The sequence below is a fragment of the Myotis daubentonii genome, chromosome 12 (assembly GCF_963259705.1).
Source record: "Myotis daubentonii chromosome 12, mMyoDau2.1, whole genome shotgun sequence".
Lineage (NCBI taxonomy): Eukaryota > Metazoa > Chordata > Mammalia > Chiroptera > Vespertilionidae > Myotis > Myotis daubentonii.
The window spans coordinates 59,034,343-59,056,154 of record NC_081851.1 but is presented as its reverse complement, the minus strand read 5'-3'; the positions used below and the strand labels follow the sequence as shown (position 1 = coordinate 59,056,154).

General features: G+C 44.0%; 1 protein-coding gene and 1 pseudogene across 1 annotated transcript; one reads left to right on the top strand and one right to left on the bottom strand.

The window, feature by feature from the left end:
• Positions 1-2,922: 2,922 nt before the first annotated feature.
• LOC132213701 (PRAME family member 20-like) lies at positions 2,923-4,431 on the bottom strand. Its single transcript, XM_059660662.1, has 2 exons — positions 3,808-4,431; positions 2,923-3,540 (listed from the first exon to the last, which is right to left on the bottom strand). Exons 1-2 carry the CDS (start codon positions 4,429-4,431, stop codon positions 2,923-2,925), a joined length of 1,242 nt encoding a protein of 413 aa, XP_059516645.1.
• A 15,547-nt stretch (positions 4,432-19,978) lies between these two features.
• Positions 19,979-20,440, top strand: LOC132213832 (large ribosomal subunit protein eL29-like; annotated as a pseudogene).
• The last annotated feature ends 1,372 nt before the right edge of the window (positions 20,441-21,812 follow it).

The window sequence follows — 21,812 nt, the reverse complement described above, 5'->3', positions numbered from 1 at the left end:
GCTGATCAACTGAACGCTGTCTCCGTGTCATTCCTTCTTCGCTGACTCCGTCCACGCCTTTGGGGACCCCTGGACCTGCTGGGGTTGGACCCCGGCACTATCTGATGTGGTTGTAAATGTATGCAGAGAAAATATTTAAGACATCTCTATTATGAAAAGGAAAAAGAAAAGGGATATAAAGAGAGGTAAAATTTGTACACTTTAGGAAAAACTGGCAAAATGATGAGACCAACAGTCAGTGATAAGGAGAGAGAGAGAGAGAGAGAGAGAGAGAGAGAGAGAGAGAGAGAGAGAGAGAGAGAGAGAATGCAAAACACTATAGGTAAGTCGAAATAAAATTCTACAAAATGTTCAAGTAAACCACAGAATGACATGAAAAGAAAACAGAGAACTTCACAAAATAATAAAACAGAGAGGACAAACAAAAAGCAAAAGATAAAATACAAATTTAAACTTTAACATAACAATATTACATCGAATGTAAATAATATGGTTGAAAGTTAAAAGACAGAAAGAGATATGTCATGCAAACATTAGTCAAACGAAAGCAGGAATAGCTGCATCAATATCAGATAAAGTTGACTTCAGAGCAAAAAAAATTATCAGAGACAGAGAGAGACATTATACAATGTTAAGAAGATCAACTAACCAACAAAACATAGCAATCCTAAATGTGAATGTACCAAACAACACAACTGTGAAATATATAAAGCAAAAATTTGTAAAATTGAAAGGAGAAATAGACAAACCCACAAGTATAGCTGTAGACTTTAACACCCTTCGAGTAACAATTTATAGTACAACCAGACAGAAAATCATCATGGATAAAGTACTCAATACCATCAATCAGCAGAATCTAATCAGCCTTTGTAGAACACTCTACCCAACAAAAGCAGAATACACATTCTTTCCAAGCGTCCACAGAACATATACCAAGATAGGCTATATTATGAACCATAAAACAAACCTCAACAAATTTAAAAGAATTAAAATCATACAGAGTGTGTTCTGTGACCAAAATAGAATTAAACCAGAAATTAATAACAAAGATAACAGGAAAATCTCCATACACTTGGGAATTAAACAAGACACTTCTAAATAATCCATGGTTCAAAGAGGAAGTCTCACTTATGCCCCCAACCTCTGCACATTGTCACCAAGTGCTCTCTGTTCACTGTCACGTCAGCTTTGGGAACCGTGCTCATCTTGCATGACCTGCTAGACCAGCTTTAGGAAGGACCTCGGGATGTCATGATTTCAGAAACCATGAGAAAAGTCAATCCCTGTCCCACCACAAAAATAGTATTTTTCCTTGGGTAATTCTCAAAATTCCTTTTTGTGGGGGGTCAAAACTATTATTTCTCAGATAGAGGCAAGTCAAAATACAAATGCCTTTGAAATTTATAGAAATAAACATGGTAAACCGTAAGTTCTTTAATTAACCATTGATTAAAATTAACGTACTAGGGATCTAATTGTACAGTTTGGTGACTATGGTTAACAGTACTGTATTATATACTTGAAAGTTACTGAAAGAGTAGATCTTATGTTCTCACCAAACATACACAAAAAAATGGGAATTATGGCCCTATCTGGTTTGGCTCAGTGGATAGAGCATCGGTCCACAGACCGAAGGGTCCCGGGTTCCATTCCAGTCAGTCCAGGCTCTGGTCAGAGCTCGTGCTGGAGACAACCAATCGGTGTGTTTCTCTCACATCAATGTTTCTCCCTGTCTTTCTTTCTCTCTTCCACTCTATCTAAAAATCAATGGAAAAAAATATCCTCGGGTGAGGATTTTAAAAAAATTTAATGTAATTATGTGAGGTGATGGAAGCGTTTACTAATTTTATAATTTCACAACATATACATATATCAAAACACCATGCACACACCTTAAACTTACACAATGTTATATGTCAATAATATCTCAATAAATCTGGGGGAAAATAAAATCTTTAAAAAAATGGAACCCACAAGTTTTTTTTTATAGAAGAGCTTTGAGAGATTGAGAAGCTTTGAACTAGTGCCATGAGACCTTGAGAATACTCTGCACAGAACTAACGATTACACCTTGTTATATAAACAAAAGAACTGGAAAATATTTACCAGTCAGTTAACTTGAGGCCACTAAAAATACAAACATAAGATAGGCTGAAGGGTTAGAATAATTCTTTGTCACACTTATACTTTTTCTGTATTTTGTCATCATAAAATTCAATAGTTCATGCACAGAGGTCTCATGGGGTTTTACTCTAACCATAATGATTAATGATTACACAACCTCTAACCCTGAGACTATAAAATATTTACTTAAATGTCCATTGTAGAAAATTGCATTTACCAATCACTGTTTATTGGTTATAGGAAATTGCATTTTGTAATATTTAACTCCCAACAATTTCACTGAGCTTGTTATAAATAAGTCAACCAGTATAAAAACTATTCAGATCCTCTTGGGTTTAGTTAAAGTCACCTGTATTTTCCCTGGTACCAATCATTATATGAGAAAATATAAACAGTAAGTATGACAGGGATATTTTATTTTATTTTATTTTATTTTTGGCCTTTGAAATTGTCTTTATCTCTGATCATTCTTACAACCATCCACCCAAGGATTAACTCCCACACATGCACCTCGAGCCCAAATACCCGCCCCCCCTCCAAGCACATCAGATTCATATTTCTGATTCTAGGACACTTGCCCCCTGAGGTCCCATGAACTCCCCAACATTTGCCCCTGTAATCGTGGACCTGGGCTTGGTCCCTTCCTTTCCCCATTCCCAAGAGCATGAATCTGGAACGGGGGCGCCCCCTGCAGAATGCACCTGGTTCTGTATTACAGCTTCCAAGGCACCAGAACAAAGCTTCTGCTGAGTGTTCCCACTGAGCAGGGTCAGTACAGGGGCACAGCACGGCTACATGTCATGAAAACTCCACGTCGTAAACTTTACTGTTGCCACATTTGCCAAGACAGATGGTCCTGGGACATCCTAACTCCCTCAATACCCCCATGAGCTCAGCCCGGATCAGCGCAAGTCTCTCCTTGTTGACAGTCCCCTGGATCCTGTAACACTCCAGGGGGACGGGGTACAGCTCGAGCTCTAAACTGCGCAGCCCGGCTGTGTGGCGCAGCAGCTTCTCCACGGTGGCCACGGAAAAGTTGTTCTCAGAGATGGTGAAGACCCTGAGCTGGTGACAGCGGCTCAGGACAAGCAGGATGGCCTCAACTTGGGAGTCCACCATCCCACAGTTATCCAGACCCAAGTCCTCGAGTGTGGGTGCCACTGCCTCCAGCAGAGCTCGGAGGGGCTCAAGACTAAAATCCGCGAGGCTGAGGCCAAATAGATGCAGGGACTTCAGCTGCCTGAGGTTCGGGCACTGGAACAGGTGTGTCAGGTCTGAATGCGTCAGCCGCTGGCAATTTGTTACGGAGAGTTTGTCCAAGGGGGTCTGCAGGCACCTGAGCATCTGGTCCAGGCGGCCTCGGAGGAAGGAGGGAGAATCCATGTTGAGGTCCCGGAGGTGCCTCAGCCTGATCATCTGAGAGAGGAATTGGGAAAAGGATCCCTGCTCTTCCTGCTGTTTCCTGTCCCAATCCTCTTCCTCCTCCCACTCCTGCTCCTCCCACTCCTGCTCCTCCCACTCCTGCTCCTCCTCTTCTTCCTCCCCTATCTCTTCCTCTTCCTCCTCCTCCTCTGTCAACATGTGAATGTGGGAGAGAGAGAGTCTCTGCAGGTTACTCATCTGACCCAGGTAGAGAGCAAACGTCCCCAGGGTGGGCAGGTCCCAGGTGCAGTGCACTTTCACCTCCTGGATGCAGTCCAGCTGCACCCCATCCAGGACCCTCCTGACCCTCTGGAAGGGCACCTCAGAAATCCTCAGCGCCTTGCAGCACAGGTGTAGCAGCCCTTCCCTCTGCCGGGCCCATTGGATGATGTACATGAGAAACTCATCCCCGTCCCTTTCATTGAAGTGAAGGTCTAGGAACACCTCCAAGGGAGCCAAGGGGTGCTGCATGTGGGGGCTGGAGCTGTGCACGGCCACTGGTTCCGTCGGTGAGCAATTCTGGGTGCTGTCTCCACACCACATTCTCCAGAAGTTGGCACCCGAGTTCCTTAAATCCAGCACCCGCAGTTTCCACCTCCTGGGCCGAACCTCCTGGGCAAGCAGAACGTCAAGCCCATCCAACACGGCTTTTAAGACCTTGTCCGGGGACAACTGTGACAGGCAGCCCAGAGGGAGGACGGCGAAGGGCCAGGCATGTACCATGGCCTTCAGGGGCTTCCGCTTTCTCCTCCGGCAGGCCTGAATGAAGAGCGGCGGGAAGAGCTCAGCAGGCAGGTGCTCCAGAGCTGCGATGGCTGAGGCCTGGTCCCTCAGCAGGCTCCTTCCTGCCAGCCTCAGGAGTGTGGGTGGGGTCCGGATACTCATCTTCAAGGTGCTCAGAAAGGAATCCTGCAGAAACTTCTGCTGTGACTGGGTTGGCTGGGGCTCAGATCTCAGACCTGGTGAACCACGGCACTGACTGCACAGCTGGAGGACTCTGAATCTCTCCTCTGGTGCCTGAGGTTTTTATTCACCTCCTCAAATGTTAACATCCAATCAGAACCCTCAGTCTCCATCCCTTAATCTCATTGGGATTACTTCCTCTCTCCAGATTAAAGGATTGAGAGAAAGTTAGGGAGGGGCAGGGTTGAGGCCTGGCTCATGGATTCCTTCCACAGACACTGACTGAGGTTGACTGATGGCCTCCAGTTGTCATCCTCAGTGTGGGACAATGAAGTTGTAATGGTTATCTGATGTTAAATAGGAAAAAACACAACCTGAGAGCGTGGTGGCTGCAGGTCTTTGGCCACATTAGAGTAACCCAAATGTATCCACAGTTAAAACAGCCAACGCCCTCAGCTGACACCCTTTGGTGTCATCCCCAAAGAAAACAAATGAAATGTGTCCATGCATCAAGTGAGGTTTTATGTCAGATGACATAGCAGATCATGAGCTCCACAGGGATAAAGGGGTGGGCAATTGAGCATGTGAGTGGCCCTTCATACCCCAAGGCTTGTGTGAGGGAGGTCAGGTAAGAATCACTATGAGAAGCAGGGTCAGGGCTGGGCAGGGTTGGGGGGTGGGCCCTCCTAATGGAACCCTATGAATGACGCAGGGCCAAGTAAAAGATGGGTGTTTTTTCTTGGAAAGAAGAGAGATGGAAAGACTCTTCTCTGGGTGAATTTAGGAAAAAAGAAGGAAAGCTGGAGTAGAGACAGTGCCATCCTAGAGGGCAGAGGGAGAGATTCCATCTTCTATCCCTCCCAGGGGGAAAGGGTGGGTCTCCTCTGGTAAAGATGGGATTAGCTCAGCAACTGGGTGGAGAAGATTAAATCTAAGAATGTGAGTAGAGGGGAAAAAGGCCCGGCCTGGGAGTCAAACATTTTCAATCCTGAAAGGCACTGAAGGCAGATGTATGGGCTCTTTGGGATCTTGAAGCCAGAGAGAGAAATAAACATGGACCAATCACAAGTAACCCTGTCACATCATGGAAGCTGGCACCAGAAAACGTTTATCTGAGAGTCAGGATTCTTCCACAGAGAACCCTTCCCAGACAGCAAGTGCCTTCCCTCCATGGCCCCATTCCTGCCCTCATGGCACCCCTTCACTTCACTACACCCAAAATCATCTCCCTTATGACCACCAGCCCCCAAAGTCTCCACTTCAGTAAGCCTGTCCCCCAATATCACTCAGTCCTATATTTGTCTGACATCCGTGTGGTCTGCTGGACCAGAGGCTTTTTTAAATATTTTTTTAATTCTTTATTAGTTAAGGTATTACAAATATGTCCTCACCCCCCCCCCATTAAACCCCAACCCCCCCCCCACTCATGCTCTCATCCCCCTGGTGTCCATGTCCATTGATTTGGCTTATATGCGTGCATATAAATCCTTCAGTTGATCTCTTCCCCTTACCCCCTCCCTCTCCTATTTTCCTTCTGGGGATTGATAGTCTGATCACTGTTTCTCTGTCTTTGGATCTGTCCCTGTTCATCAGTCTATGTTGTTCTCTATAATCCACAAATGAGTGAGATCATGTGGTATTTATCTTTCTCTGACTGGCTTATTTCACTTAGCATAATGCTCTCCAGTTCCATCCATGCTGTTGCAAAAGGCAAGAGTTCCTTCTTTTTTACCGCAGCATAGTATTCCATTGTGTAGATGTACCACAGTTTTCTAATCCACTCATCTGCTGATGGGCACTTAGGCTGTTTCCAAATCTTAGCTATGGTGAATTGTGCTGCTATGAACATAGGGGTGCATATATCCTTTCTGATTGGTGTTTCTGTTTTCTTGGGATATATTCCTAGAAGTGGGATCACTGGGTCAAATGGGAGTTCCATTTTTAGTTTTTTGAGGAAGCTCCATACTGTTCTCCACAGTGGTTGCACCAGTCTGCATTCCCACCAGCAGTGCAGAAGGGTTCCTTTTTCTCCACATCCTCTCCAACACTTGTTGTTTGTTGATGACAGCCATTCTGACAGGTGTGAGATGATACCGCATTGTCGTTTTGATTAGTATTTCTCGAATAATAAGTGACTTTGAGCATGTTTTCATATGTCTTTCAGCCTTCTGTATGTCCTCTTTCGAAAAGTGTTTATCTAGGTCCGTTGCCCATTTTTTTATTGGATTGTTTATCTTCCTATTGTTAAGTTTCATGAGTTCCCTGTAAATGTTGGAGATTAAACCCTTATCGGTGATATCATTGGCAAATATGTTCTCCCATGTAGTGGGTCTTCTTGTTGTTTTGTTGATGGTTTCCTTTGCTGTGCAAAAGCTTTTTATTTTGATGTAGTCCCGTTTGTTTATTTTCTCTTTAGTTTCCATTGCCCTAGGAGCATTATTATCAGAGTAGAAATTCCTTCGGCATATGTTTGCAATTTCGCTGCCTGTGGATTCCTCTATTATTTTTATGGTTTCCCGTCTTACGTTTAAGTCTTTTATCCATTTTGAGTGTATTTTTGCGTATGGTGTGAGTTGGTGGTCTAGTTTCATCTTTTTGCATGTATCTGTCCAATTTTCCCAACACCATTTACTGAAGAGACTGTCTTGACTCCATTGTATGCTCTTGCCTCCTTTGTCGAATATTAATTGGGCATAGTGGTTTGGGTCGATTTCTGGGGGTCTCTATTCTATTCCATTGATCTATATGTCTGTTCTTGTGCCAGGACCAAGCTGTTTTAAGAACAGTGGCTTTGTAATACATTTTGATATCTGGTATTGAGATCCCACCTACTTGGTTCTTCTTTCTCAGGATTGCTGCAGCTATTCGAGGTCTTTTTTTATTCCAGATGAATTTTTGGAATGTTCGTTCTACTTCTGTGAAATATGCCATTGGTAATTTAATGGGGATTGCAGTGAATCTATAGATTGCTTTGGGTAGTATGGACATTTTGATGATGTTGATTCTACCAATCCATGAACACGGTATGTTCTTCCATCTGTTTATATCTTCCTCTATCTCTTTTTTCAGTGTCCTGTAGTTTTTCGCATATAAGTCTTTTACCTCCTTAGTTAAGTTTATTCCTAGGTATCTTAATTTTTTTGGTGCAATGGTAAATGGGATTGCTTTTTTAGTCTCACTTTCTGTAAGTTCACTATTGGTGTAAAAAAATGCCATGGATTTCTTGGCATTAATTTTGTATCCTGCTACATTGCCGAATTCATTTATTAAGTCTAATAATTTTTTGATGGAGTCTTTAGGGTTCTCTATGTACAGTATCATGTCATCTGCAAGTAAGGACAGTTTTACTTCTTCTTTTCCAATTTGGATGCCTTTTATTTCTTCTTCTTCTCTGATCGCAACGGTTAGTACTTCCAGTACTATGTTGAACAGGAGTGGTGAGAGGGGGCATCCCTGTCTTGTTCCTGTTTTTAGGGGGAATGGTTTTAGTTTTTGCCCATTGCTTATGATGTTGGCTGTGGGTTTGTCATATATGGCTTTTATTATGTTGAGGTATGATCCCTCTATTCCTATCCTGCTGAGAGTTTTTATCATGAAAGGGTGTTGGATTTTGTCAAATGCTTTTTCTGCATCAATTGATATGACTGTGTGGTTTGTTTCTCTCAATTTGTTTATGTGATGTATTACATTTATTGATTTGTGGATATTGTACCATCCTTGCATCCCTGGGATAAATCCTACTTGGTCATGGTGTATGATCTTTCTGATGTACTGCTGTATCCGATTTGCTAGGATTTTGTTGAGGATTTTGGCATCTATGTTCATGAGGAATATTGGCCTGTAATTCTCTTTCATTGTGTTGTCTTTATCTGGTTTTGGTATTAGGGTGATGCTGGCTTCATAGAATGAGCTGGGAAGTGTTCCTTCCTCTTGAATTTTTTGGCATAGTCTGAGGAGGATAGGTTTTAGGTCCTCCTTGAATGTTTGGTAAAACTCCCCTGACAGAGACATTTTAAGACAACGCAAAATAACCCCAACTTTCTCCTCTGCAGCCCTAAAGTATAAGTGGCTGAAATCTGTGCCTTCCTTTGGGTTATAATTGGGGAGAAGACCTAGAGGGCAATAGAGCCCAGTGATCTCTCAAGGGAAAGGGTCCCACATGCAGAGTAAGATGAAGATGTGGGGTGATTCAGAAGAAGAAGAGTGTTGCTGTAGAGAGACACTATAGGAGAGTGATACTGCATCCAGCCTTTGCTGGTCCATTGACCTGGGTTCAAGTCCTGGCTCTGCCTTCTGCTCATATAACTTATCATCAAGCAATGTGCTTAATCTCCCTCAGCCTCAGTTTTCCCAACTATAAAGTAATGATATTTAATGGTCAACTCATGGAGGCGGAAGACTTGAGAGGTCTATAAAGTGTTCCACTCAGTTCTTAGCATGTAATAATGTTGGATAACTGCTAGTTTCTATTTTTGTTGTTGTTGTCGGTGTTTTTTTTTATCTTCCCATTTCACCATTTCACTTACATCCAGCCTTGGTGACAAAAAATGAGACTCGATGGGGGCACTCTCTACCTGCCCTCCGCCCTGGGGTAGCCACAGAGTTTCCAGAGTGGCCTCACTGATGTAGAGGGTCTGCAGTGGCTTGTCCTGGCTCATCTTTCTCACTGGAATTCTCCACCCAGGGCTCTGACATGACAGACATATCATCTGGGCATCCTGTCAAGCATGGTCAAAGGCCAGACTAAAACATCCCCTGCCATCATGTTGTGGTACCGAGGAGAGAGCACAAGATCTGGAGTCAGACATCTGAATACCATTTGCTCACTGTCTACACTTGGCCAATTAGCTCCTCTCTAGAGTCGTCAACTTAAACTGGGTTTACTACCACCCACCTTTAAGATTCATCGTGAATGTAAAGTACTCTTCCCAATGTAGGTGACAAAACAAATGATACCTATCACTACTGTTACATTTGTGAGAGCTTCTGTTGAATTCTCCCTCGGGTTTCAAGAAATATCAATCATTGGAGAACCGGAATCAAGTTCAAAGATCGTGTCTCCCACCACATCCACTTACACAGAAGCAGACTATTTCAACCCACCTAACTCGCAAAGGCTCCAAGCCTTTATCTTTTACGTGTTACCCTTTTCCGAGTTTTCCCTGTTTCAGGATGCATGTGTTTATGACTTAGATATGTGGTTGTGGCCCCTGCTGTGGTTTCCCTCCCATGAAGGGGAAAGTTGGCCCTGCACCATAAGACCAAGCCCTTCTTTCAAAGTGAGAAGGGAACTGGTCCTCTGTGCTACATCTGGTTATGGGAGGAAGGGTCCTCAGCAGGTGCTTAGTGATACAGCACTTCAAATTCACAAACAAAACCACTTTGTCTAGGATGGCTGGGTCTAAATGAGTCCAAGATTCTGCTGCCACATTGTACCCAGGCACTTAACCCTCATTTGTTTTCTTTTTTTAATCCTCACACAAGAAATGAGGATGTTTTTCCCATTAATTTTGAGAGAGAGAGAAAAAAATCAATGTGTTTGAGACATCGATTGGTTGCCTCCCACTCGTGTCCTGACCAGGACCAGTAATTGAACATGCAACCGAGGTATGTTCCTTTGAACCTTTGGTCTGTGGGCCAACACTCCAATCATTGAGAAACCGGCCAGGACACTGAATCCTCGTTTTAAAACCATATTTCCCTTGCCCAATTCCTTCTTCCTTTTGTTGAGTTCTCTCTCAGTGGCTTCCATCCCTCCCTAGAATAGGACTTCAGTCAGACACACATGCACATGCATCAACCCATCAGACATATCTATAAATGTTTCAACGCCCACTGTGGACAGCAATGACGTCCTTTTTTCCTAGGCAATTTGAAAATAAGTTGTTGCTAATAGTTCCATGGGGTTAGCAATGTCTCCTGCTATTCACCATGAGTCCCAGCTTAGCCATGCCAAGACCCACCCTATTATAATAGGTGAGGAAAACTGAAGGGTAAGTGATTGAGCCAGGACACACAATCTGCTGGGGGCGGGGGGAGGGGGGGGACAAGAACTCTAGTCCAGGGCTCACTCTCCACACCACACGGCCCCCTTTCATTACACAAGCTCCCTCCTCTGTGCTGATGCCTTTGACTTAGTCAGATGGTTGGCACATTTTTTGTGTGTTGTTTTTTGCCAAAAAGATGATTTGCTTTCCAAAAGTCTCAAATTAAACAGTTGGTAACTGTTTCTTAAGATAAAGAGAATTGGATTCTTACAAGACATTGTAGAAAGCAACTTGACAGGACTGTGGTGTTTCTGTTTCCTATCTCTGGATGCCAGATGCCTGCTTTCTCCTGTCTAACCAAGAGAGGTTTGTGATTGGGTCTGAATTCTCAAACACTGTTTCCTGGAAAAGACCTTAGAGCCACTGGTGGGTCTGGAAAAAAAGGGAAAACACTTTGCCAACCCAGCATTGGCATGCTCCGAGGCACTTTAGAGTCCTGAACTCAACCTTGAGTGCTAAAAGTATTTTGGCAATTGCTGAGTTTCAGAAGCAAAGGGGAACTAAGACTTGGGGCTCTGCCTACTTAGGGGGGAAAAAAGCAGTCCAGAGCTCCAAACCAACTGTGTTAACCAGTGTCACCTTTCAAATCAAAACTTAAATTTGAATCATCCAGTTACATATTGGTAGCAGAGTATTTGATATAGTTTAGGGCAAAATGTTTTTTACTAATATTTTACCAGAATTTTTATTTTCCATGTGGTAAAGCATTTTGCAGGAATCTTCCATTTCCCCAAGGAACTTAAGATAAACCAGTCCAAAAAAACACAATGGAGATAAGTACACATTTATGTGACCACCTGTTAGAAGAGTTAACTCAGAGCTGACTATGCAAATTCACTATTCTGGAGAATAGCTAACATTATACCCTTGGCTTCTCAAGGAAACATAGCATCTCCAGTTGTTAAGCTCTTTCACTAACCTGTGATTATTTTACAGTCAATTCCTGTTTCCAACCCTTCTCAGAACCCCCTTTCATACATAAAAATATGGATGCATATGCAAAATGGGAGAATCTCTGTATTAGCTTGCTCAGGCTGCCATAACAGAACACTACCTATTGGGTGGCTTAAAGCAACAGAAATTTCGCATGGTCTGAAGTCCAGAAGTCCAAGATCAAGATATTGGCAGGTTTGGTTTCTTCTAGGGACTCTCTTCTTGGCTCGCAGGTGGCTGTCATCTTGCTGTGTGTCCTCACATGGCATTCCCTCTCTGCACGTGCCCTGTTGTGGATCTCTCTGTGTGTCCTAATCTCCTCTTTTTATAAGGACACCAGTTAGACTGAATTAGGGGCCCACTCTATTGGCCTCATTTTAACTTAATCGCCTCTTTAAAGGCCCTATCTCCACATACAATCCCATTATGAGGCATTGGGGGTTAGAGTTACAGCATATGAACTGGGAGTGGGGGCAGGAGGACACAATTCAGCCCTTCACAGCTTGTCTTTATGATAAGTTTCCAAATTACATGAAACAATAAAGTAATCCATTCCTAATTTAACAAAAGTCCTGTGGTTTTGGGGGGCTGTGCAGAAACATACAGCCAGATCTAATGTGTGGTTTAATTTTAGAGACTCATGCTTCTCTGTCATGGATAAATGATCTCTGTGTGAAAATAATACCTGAGCTGAAACTTGAATATTGGGAAGTAGCCAGCCATGTAAAGTTTCTGAATATGAAAGCTCCAGGTAGGAAAAAAAAACTGCAAATGCAAAAGCTCTGAGGTGGGGATGAACTTGGTGTGTTTAAGAAACTGAAAGAAGGCTGTTGTGGCTGGAGCAGAGAGAGCAGGAGGAGGTGAGTCAGAGAGACAGACATAACCATGTCACATAGGGTCTTCAAGGCCCTGGAAATAAAGAAGCCTGAATTTTATACTAAATTCAATGAGAAGCCCTTGGTGGGTGTTAAGATGGGAGGCGATATGATCAGATCTATGATTTATTTTGGCGGCTGTTTGGAAAAGGGATTAGAGTGGGACAAAAATGGAAGCTGACGGGACAGTTATGAGACCATTAAAATAGTCCAGATAAGGGATATTGATTGTTTAACCTAGAGGTGAAAGCTGTAGAAATAGAGAGTTAATATGTTTTTAGATGTATTTTAGAGATGGAACTGATTAACTAGATGTGACAAATTGTAACCAGACAACCAAGGGGTCCGGGCTGCCTGTCACTACTTCAGCCAATTCAGCAGAGACAGGGATGAATCATATACGAGCATTTATTCCAATCATGCTGGCAGTATGGGAGAGCAGCAGGTCATCCACAAAAATCTGCTCTGCACCCCACCATAAGCCAGCTGTTTATATTGGGTAGAAGGACAAAGATTATGTGGGGAAGTAGGAATTACAGGCATGGAAAAGTAGGCACGGGATAATCATTACAGGTTACAAGTTATGCAGGGTGGCGGAGAGGTGGGGGGGGTTAAAGGAGGGGGTTGCAAGAGAGTGGGCACCTCCAGGCACCCCAGGACCTGATTATAAGTAATAGGGAGTTGCAAAGATCAGGTGCCTTCTGGACTAGATTGTTTCAGCCACGAGGTTGTAAATCTTTCCATCATGATAGGAGGTTCTTGGGACAGGAGGATGGACTGCATTCCGATGTTAGTTCCCATGTCCCAGGGTATACAACTCCAAGCCAGGTGAAAATATGCTTTTTCTAATCAGAACAGAACCATCATGGTTAACAGAGAATGATTCATATTTCCTATAATTGTAGCTGGTCCCCAATATTCTATTTCTGCCCCTAATAATATGAGAAAAAGAATGGAATGATTCTCAGGTTTTTCTCTTAAGAAACTGGGAAGGGGTAACACTGTTTCCTGAGAAAGAGACTGAGAGAAGAACAGTTTAGGGAGAAGAAAATGAAGAGAATAAAGAGTTCTCTTTGGGGCCCATTACATTTAAGATGCCTATTAGACAACCAAGTCAGGGAGCAGCTTGACATCAAATAGGCAGTTTGATTTATGAGCTTGCAGCCCAAGGAAAGGTCAAGACTGGAGATTTACATATGGGAGTCATCTGCATATAGATGGTTTTAACATCATGAGACTAAATGAAATCCACCTACACTAGGGAAATAGTGTAGCTACAGAAGAGGACCCAGGACAAAGGATGTCAGAAAGTCAAGCAAAGAAGATGGAGCCAGTTAAGACATTAAAAGAGCATCCAATGAGATGAGCGGGAGAATCAAACATAAAAAAGAAAACTGCTGTTATAGAAGCCAAGCAAAAAAAATAATAATAATAACTACCTGGGTTAACTTTACTGTGAAATTAGTACAGATAGTTCAGAAGGTTTGCTGAGTTGCTTAGTCCCTTAAGTCAGTGATTTCTATCTCACTATTCCCCATAGAAAGAAAAACGGCAAGGTCATGGACACAAACTGCCTCCCAAATGCATGCCCTTAGTCTCCTAGGAAGATGATGAGTATAATAATAGCTTAGCTTCCTCCTCTCAACCACTGGGGTAAATCATGTCTCATTTGCATGAACTCACAGTTGGTTAGAGCGTGTCCTGATACGCCAAGGTTGCAGGTTCAATCCCCAGTCAGAGCACATACAAGAAGCAACCAATGAATGCATAAATAAGTGAAACAACAAACATCCTCTCTCTTTCTCTCAATCTCTCTCTCTCTCTCTCTCTCTCTCTCTCTCTCTCTCTCTCTCTCATCATATATATGAAGATCAAGCTTCAAACTACTATCAGACAGGCCACAGATGATGAATGTGGATGGCCTGTTTACTATTAACTGGGTTGTCCTTGGGGATGTATTTTAAATGAAATATTGTTATGACCATTACCTTCAATGAAAATAGTTTGACCAGCTAAAACTACTAGCTAACTCAGCTCTACATGACTAGCCACTTGCCTACTTAGAAAGCCATCATGGGTAAGAACATGTAAAAAATCAAATAACATATAAAAAACCTCATTGATCACATAAATCAGCTCATTTCCCACATTAACTGTGTCCTATAATAAGACAGTATTTTAGTAATATAAAGTTTCCAAGAAGAGCCATTTGCAATTCTGCACCAACTTTAACAGACCTCTATCGCAACACTTCAAGTTATGTCTTGAGATGTCACAGTTAGGGATTGTTTGCTTGCTTATTTTAATTGATATTGTTATAGTTGAAGTGATGCAGATAGTTATTAGGTACTTGAATAACAGGGAGGAAATTAAATAAAATTCTCAAGTCACCCATACAAACCTTAATAAGTCCATCAAAGTACATAAATTGTACATAAAAGTATACAAATTAGTTGATTCAGTATATTTCCATCCTCAAATGGAGAAAAATTTAATTTCCCCATTCATTAAAATATACTGGTATGTACATAATATTCCTCACAAGCTTTGCACACAGGAGGGTCTCAAATCCTCTGAAGACTACCTGTACCCCCACTATCCCAGAGTTTCCAAGTTAAGCACTCTGGACTTAGAATATTTTCTCCTACAGGGTATACCCCTTCTCCTTATTTGCCATGCGGAACTAGAACTTTCAGTTTCCCAGAGTGTAGTCTTAAGAGACGCTGCTTATGTTGTTTTTGTTGTTGTTCTCTAGAAAAATGGGCAAGCCCCATTGAGGACTAGAGTTCACATCCCACAGTACTTGGGGCTGGAGATGCTGGGAGCTGTCCTGCGTCCTGAAAATCCTGAACCAGCACCACCAGGAGCTGTCCGAGGTTCCAAATGTCTTAGAAGAGTGTTTCTCAAAGTATGGTCTATTATCTGTATCAAAATTAACTGGTTATGCATGTTAAAATACAAATAAATTCTTAGTCAATCCCAGAACTACTGAGTCAGAGTATTTATAGGTAAGACTCATGAATCTGAATTTTGAGATTCTTATGTCACCAGCGAATATGATGTCTCACAAATGTCAGTACCACTTTTTTAGGACTGAGAACCACTTATTCGCATTGAACTCACTAATCACTGTAAATGTATCTGATGCCTTTAATATTATCTGTATTAACACTCATGATGAGTGACTAGTCCTGAAAAAAGACATTAACCAAATTTCTTCCAAATGGTTTCTGTCACAATTTGGCACCAAACAAATACAAAACCCCCAGCAAGGAATGTCAGGAAAGGCAAACCACTTTTTAAATCAACTTCCTTGATCTTTTAGGAGGTCTTTCCTATTCATCCAAACTAGTAATGAAAATCACTATAATCACAACCAATATGTAATGATCACTCACTCTGTGCCATCTATCAAATCCATGACAGTGATAATAGTAGTAAACACAACAAAAGTATACTCATTATTTACTACATACCAAGTACTGTTCAAAGTTCATCACACAATTGTCTCATTTAATCCTTATAATATAATATACCCATGATACCAAAAGGGCAGGGAAAATTGCACCTGGTTGGTAGCCATTTATAGGTGTTGTCATATAAATATATGATACTAAAGCCAATACTTTGAGATACTTTTTAGATGTTTGGAAATGGGGGGAATATAAATGTCCTTATTGATTCCTTGTTGTGTTCCTGGCACTTCAGTATGTTTTCTTCATTAAAACATCACAACTGTTTATGAATGTGCTATCCCTATTTTAACAGCTTTATTGAGATACTGATATACAATAAACTGCACATATTTAAAGTGTGCAATAGGGTTTTTTATAGGTATTTACACCCATGAAATCATCACCTCCAATAGTTTCCTTGTGTCCTCTGTAATCCTCCCTCCTACCCCTCTTTAGTTGCCTGTCTCTGACAACTACTAGTCCACTTCTGATGCTATGGATCAGTGTGCATTTTCTAGAATTTTATCTAAATGGAATCATATAATGTATACTCTTTTTGTCTGCCATCTTAAACTCAGCATGATTATTTTGAACCATGTTATTGCACTTATCAGTAGTTCATTCCTTTTTACTGCTGAGTAGTATTTCAATTATCTCCATTTTATAGATAAGGAAAATGTGAAAATAAGCAACTCATCTAAGATCACACAGTAAAGGACTAGATTCAAATGTAAATCTGCCCAACACAAAAGCCCCAGATTTCCCCACTAAAATTATACTTTTCATTTTTAACTGAGAAATAATTTTATATACATCTTCAGCATGGGAAAGATATAACCTCCAGAATGAGTAGAACATACTGATCACACACAAAAATAGGTTGTTGGATGATTAGAGAGGATGTCAACTGTTCTACCCACCATGCTAACTTTCAAAACCTCAACCCTTGGGTTTCCCATTATTAATAAATGACCATTATTAAGTCATTCATCCCAAAAGAACCCAGGGTCCTGGTGCTGCCAAAGTACATGAAGATCACCATATACAGGGCTGTAGCTAAAATCCTGACATATAGGCCAAAAGGGAAGGCAGTATATGGAGCAGTCAGATTTACAGTAGTTCTGGGAAGCATCCAAGCAATTCTGAAGACCTCATTAAACTGAGTCACTTGTACGGCTGCCTCTGCTAAGTAATTAGAAACAGAAGAAGAGATGACAATGAGAAAATGGAAAAGAAGAGAATGGTGAACCACCCTTGCCAAACTCCCAATTACTCATTGGTGATCTCAGGCACCCATAACTCATGGAATATAAAAACTTAACAGATTACATTTTTCCATGACCCTCAACATATTTTTGAGGAGCAATTAATAATATTAGTCACTAGTATTTATACAATGTTTATTGTGTGCTAGACACCATACAAGAGAATCTTATTCCATGTCCATTTCACTAACAAGGAAACTAATTCTCAGAAAATATAAGTGACTTGTTCAAGGTGACACAACCAGAGACTAACTCATAGACAAAATTCAGATCTCTGAGTCTTAGTCCAGTGGTCTACCCATGACTCACAAGGACTCCAAACTGCTCTTCACCCAGCCACCTCCACACACTTTTACCATCATTGGTCCCATCACAGGCTTACCCTAGAGCCGTGGTCGGCAAACTGTGGCTCGCAAGCCACATGCAGCTTTTTGGCCCCTTGAGTGTGGCTCTTCCTAAGCCTTAGGAGTAAGGCTAATTAAGTTAAAACAATGTACCTACCTACATAGTTTACGTTTAAAAAATGTGGCTCTCAAAAGAAATTTCAATCGTTGTACTGTTGATATTTGGTTTTATTGACTCATGAGTTTGCCAACCACTGCCCTAGAGTATATGTTGACTTAGGACATTCAGTTTCACACCCACTGTCACCTCATCTCACCCCATCAGAACATATCATTCTGTGTGTCCTGCCCTCAGAATACTGTTCAACACTAGAGTCAACTTAAAAGATATTCCAATATCTTCTGCACCAAAGAGCTAATGATTACAATGCTATGCTTTTCTGGGCTGCCAACGGGGCTTAAGAAAAGACTGGTGAAAATGGTGGGCAGGACTGGATTTTCCAAGCCTGGCCTTCACACATGAGAACGTCACAGATTTATAGACACTAATTCTAAGCACAGAAAACTCTATTCCTCTTTCAGAGGGACCAGCTTGGGCTGAGGTGGCCTTTTGCCTAGAAGAGAAAGGAGGGACGTACTAATTATTATAGTTAAATAATGAGAGTGATCATAGGAGCCAACATTGACCAATTGCTATATATTGAGTGTTTTTACTAGAATTGTCTCAACCCACATTTCCATGAACTGAGTGCCAGTGCAGGTCTCATTTACAGATGAGGAAACTAAGAGACAGGGGCTAAGGAATCTGAGAATCAACAGCTGCTCTTGCAAACTCCAGAACACTCACTCTTAACCCGTCCATAGATCCCCACCAGTTAGCTTATATTACGCACCCATTATGTGCCTGGCACTGCACGAACTTCAGGCATATCAATTTATTGAAACTTCACAACCACCCTGCGGGAGGTAGCATTATCCCCATTTTACAGATGAGACGCAGTCGAGAGAAAAAAAAAAAAAAACACAAAAAACTGAGGAAGTGTAAAGCTGGAACCTACCACAGGCAGTCTGCCCCGAGAGCCTGCGCTCTCATCCAGCATGGCTCGTTCCTATTCGAGTCTTTCTAGCTTAAAAGGCTTTGCAGTTCAGATGCCAAAAAGCCATTGCCCAGCGACCCGGCATTGCCCCTGCACACCACGAGGGGGCGCCTCAGACCTGGGGGGTGGGGGTCGGCTGGAAGCCAGGCCCCTCCCCTCACTGCACTCTCTGCTCGCCCAGCAGCCAATCCGAAACGTTGGTGACGGCGCAGCGCTCACCGTGGGACCGACCGCTGTGAGGAAGGCGGGGTAATTCTAAGGGGCGTCTGGTTTCCAACTACGGAAAGCGATACGCACAGGACAGGAAAGCTACACACGAGGCTGTAGCTCGCAAGAGAGGGCTCCAGGCATTTTACCTGAAAAAGTCCCCAGGTGGGAGGTGCTCTGACCCGCCTCCGAAGGCGGAGAAGGCGGCAACCAATCCTGAGAGGCCCCTTTCGCATTTGTCGCTTCCACCAATCATCGCTCAACCTCCCGAGCCTATCAGGAGCTCAGGTTTTCTGCTTGCCGGTCACGTGGATCCAGGCGAAGGGGGTTCCCTACGGCCTGAGCTGAGAGGCAGGACCCCGCCCCCTCGGGGGTGTGGGGGTTCTTCTGCAGGTTGGGTACCCTGCGGGCCTCCCACAGTTCTCACCGCCGCGTTTCTTCGGCAGGCGCGGCCCTGGGCATGGGGCTGGGTTCTGACCTAGGGGTGTACAGTGGGGCCGCACTCATTTACCCCAGGGCCTTGCGGGTGCAGGCCCCTCTGCTGCAATTGTGCCTCCCTCCACTTTCGGGATCCCACACAGAATGGCCCGCGTACCCCTTGCAGGGATTGCTCAACTCTGCGCACCTCTGGGGCTTTGTGAATATCACCTTGCAGCGTTCACTGCATTCTCTTCGTTCATACTCGCACACTGGACCGAGAGTAAGACCGTATCTTAAGTATCTTTGCATTGGGCGAGTTATTGAAACTCTCTGGAAAAGGAAGAGAAGATTACCTTCTGCATGAAGTGCGTGCATTACGTAAGGCACTTAGGAGGGCATCTTGCACACACCAGGTGCTCAGAAAATGTTACCACTGTTTTCCCTGTGCCTGGCACAAGCACAGTAAGTGCTCAGTAGTGTTTAGAATCAGTTTCACAGACTCATTCTTGGAGGTTTAAATCTCAGCTTCCTCAGAACTGCTGCAAGGGGATGGAAAAAGCCATATATATACTTGACTATGAACGCGTCCAGGGTTATCGCAACTGGGAACAGCACTCAGGAGTTCAAGTCCTGACTGCAGTTTGCTAGCTGAATGACCATGGAAATTAACTTAAAAATTCTTTATACTTCCTGGGCTGTAAAGGGCGGATGATGATGATGATGATGATGATGATGATGCCTGCTTCACAGGGTTGTAGTACATGCAAGTGATGCACAAGAGGTGCTTACAACAGTGTCTGCCCTGCAATAAGCTCCCAATTTTCTCTTCCTTTCTTATCCCAACTTCTCTTTGGAATGTGCTCTTTCTCTTCCGGTCCCAGCAGATATGGCCAAGACCAAGAACCACACCACCTACAACCAATGCCGAAAATGACACAAACATGGCATCAAAAAAACCCCGACCATAAAGATACAAATCTCCTAAGGAACATGCCCTTTGCCAAGAAGCGCAACAAGAAGGGCCTGAGGAAGATGAAGATGCAGGCCAGCAACGCCAAGGCCTTGGGCGCATGCGCTGAGGCTATCAAGGCCCTCATCAAGCCCAACACCCCAAAGGGCGGCAGCCGCAAGCTCAGTCTACTTGCCTACATCGCTGACCCAAAGCTTGGGAAACGTGCTCATGCCCGCATCGCCAAGAGTCTCAGGCTGTGCCAGCCAAGGGCCAAGGCCACGGGTGAAACCAAGCCTCAGGCTGCAGGTGCGGCTGCAGCTCCAGCTCAGGCTCAGGAATCAGGCTCGAGCTCCCACTCCCAAAGGTGCCCAGGCCCCCATGAAGGCTCCACAGTAGCGGACTCTGTCTGCCGATGTGAGGATGGAAGGACCGGTGTGAACCCTGGGCTGCTGTCTGCATGGAGCTGCTACCCTGTGCTATTTGTACAAATAAACCTGAGGCAGGATCTGTAACAAGGGGAGGGGAGGGGAGGGGAGGGGAGGGGAGGGGAGGGGAGGGGAGGGGAGGGGAGGGGAGGGGAGGGGAGGGGAGGGGAGGGGAGGGGAGATGGGAGGGGAGGGGAGATGGGAGGGGAGGGGAGGGGAGGGGAGATGGGAGGGGAGGGGAGATGGGAGGGGAGATGGGAGGGGAGAGGGGAGGGGAGATGGGAGGGGAGGGGAGATGGGAGGGGAGATGGGAGGGGAGATGGGAGGGGAGGGGAGGGGAGATGGGAGGGGAGATGGGAGGGGAGGGGAGATGGGAGGGGAGGGGAGATGGGAGGGGAGGGGAGGGGAGATGGGAGGGGAGGGGAGATGGGAGGGGAGGGGAGGGGAGATGGGAGGGGGGAGGGGAGATGGGAGGGGAGATGGGAGGGGAGAGGGGAGGGGAGATGGGAGGGGAGATGGGGAGGGGAGATGGGAGGGGAGATGGGAGGGGAGGGGAGGGGAGATGGGAGGGGAGGGGAGATGGGAGGGGAGAGGGGAGGGGAGATGGGAGGGGAGATGGGAGGGGAGATGGGAGGGGAGGGGAGATGGGAGGGGAGAGGGGAGGGGAGATGGGAGGGGAGATGGGAGGGGAGGGGAGATGGGAGGGGAGGGGAGATGGGAGGGGAGGGGAGATGGGAGGGGAGATGGGAGGGGAGATGGGAGGGGAGATGGGAGGGGAGGGGAGCGGGGAGGGGAGGGGGGTCCAGTATAGTTTCACACCCTCTATCTCACACTTGTCTCCCACTTTAACTTTTGCAAAGCACCTGTATATATTTTCTCATTAATGCTCATACCAACCCTGTGAGGCTCAGAGCAGTTACTGGTTTGCTGGAATCCTAAAACACTTTTTTGGTGTCGTTTCATGCATGTGCATTTGGAAGAACGTGGCTTTTCATTGTATTTTTAAATGTATTCTACAATTTGTTTTCTTCACTTAACAGTACATCTCAGAGATCTTTTTATGTCTATATCCCTCTTTTTAATTATTTCATAGTCTTTCATACTCGAATTTATTTAACTATTCTCCTATTGTCATACATTTTTGTCTCCTTTAATGCAAAATTGTTTCCAAAATATATTGATTCTTGATCACACATTGTATTTAGTTGTTATGCCTCTTAAATCTTTTTTTTCATACATGCTAATATTTAAAGCCAAATTCTATGGAGTCTCCCTCCAGGCCCAATGCTTTGTTGCTCGGACTCTGAGAGACTCCAAACCCAAAGACTGAACTCACCAGGCAA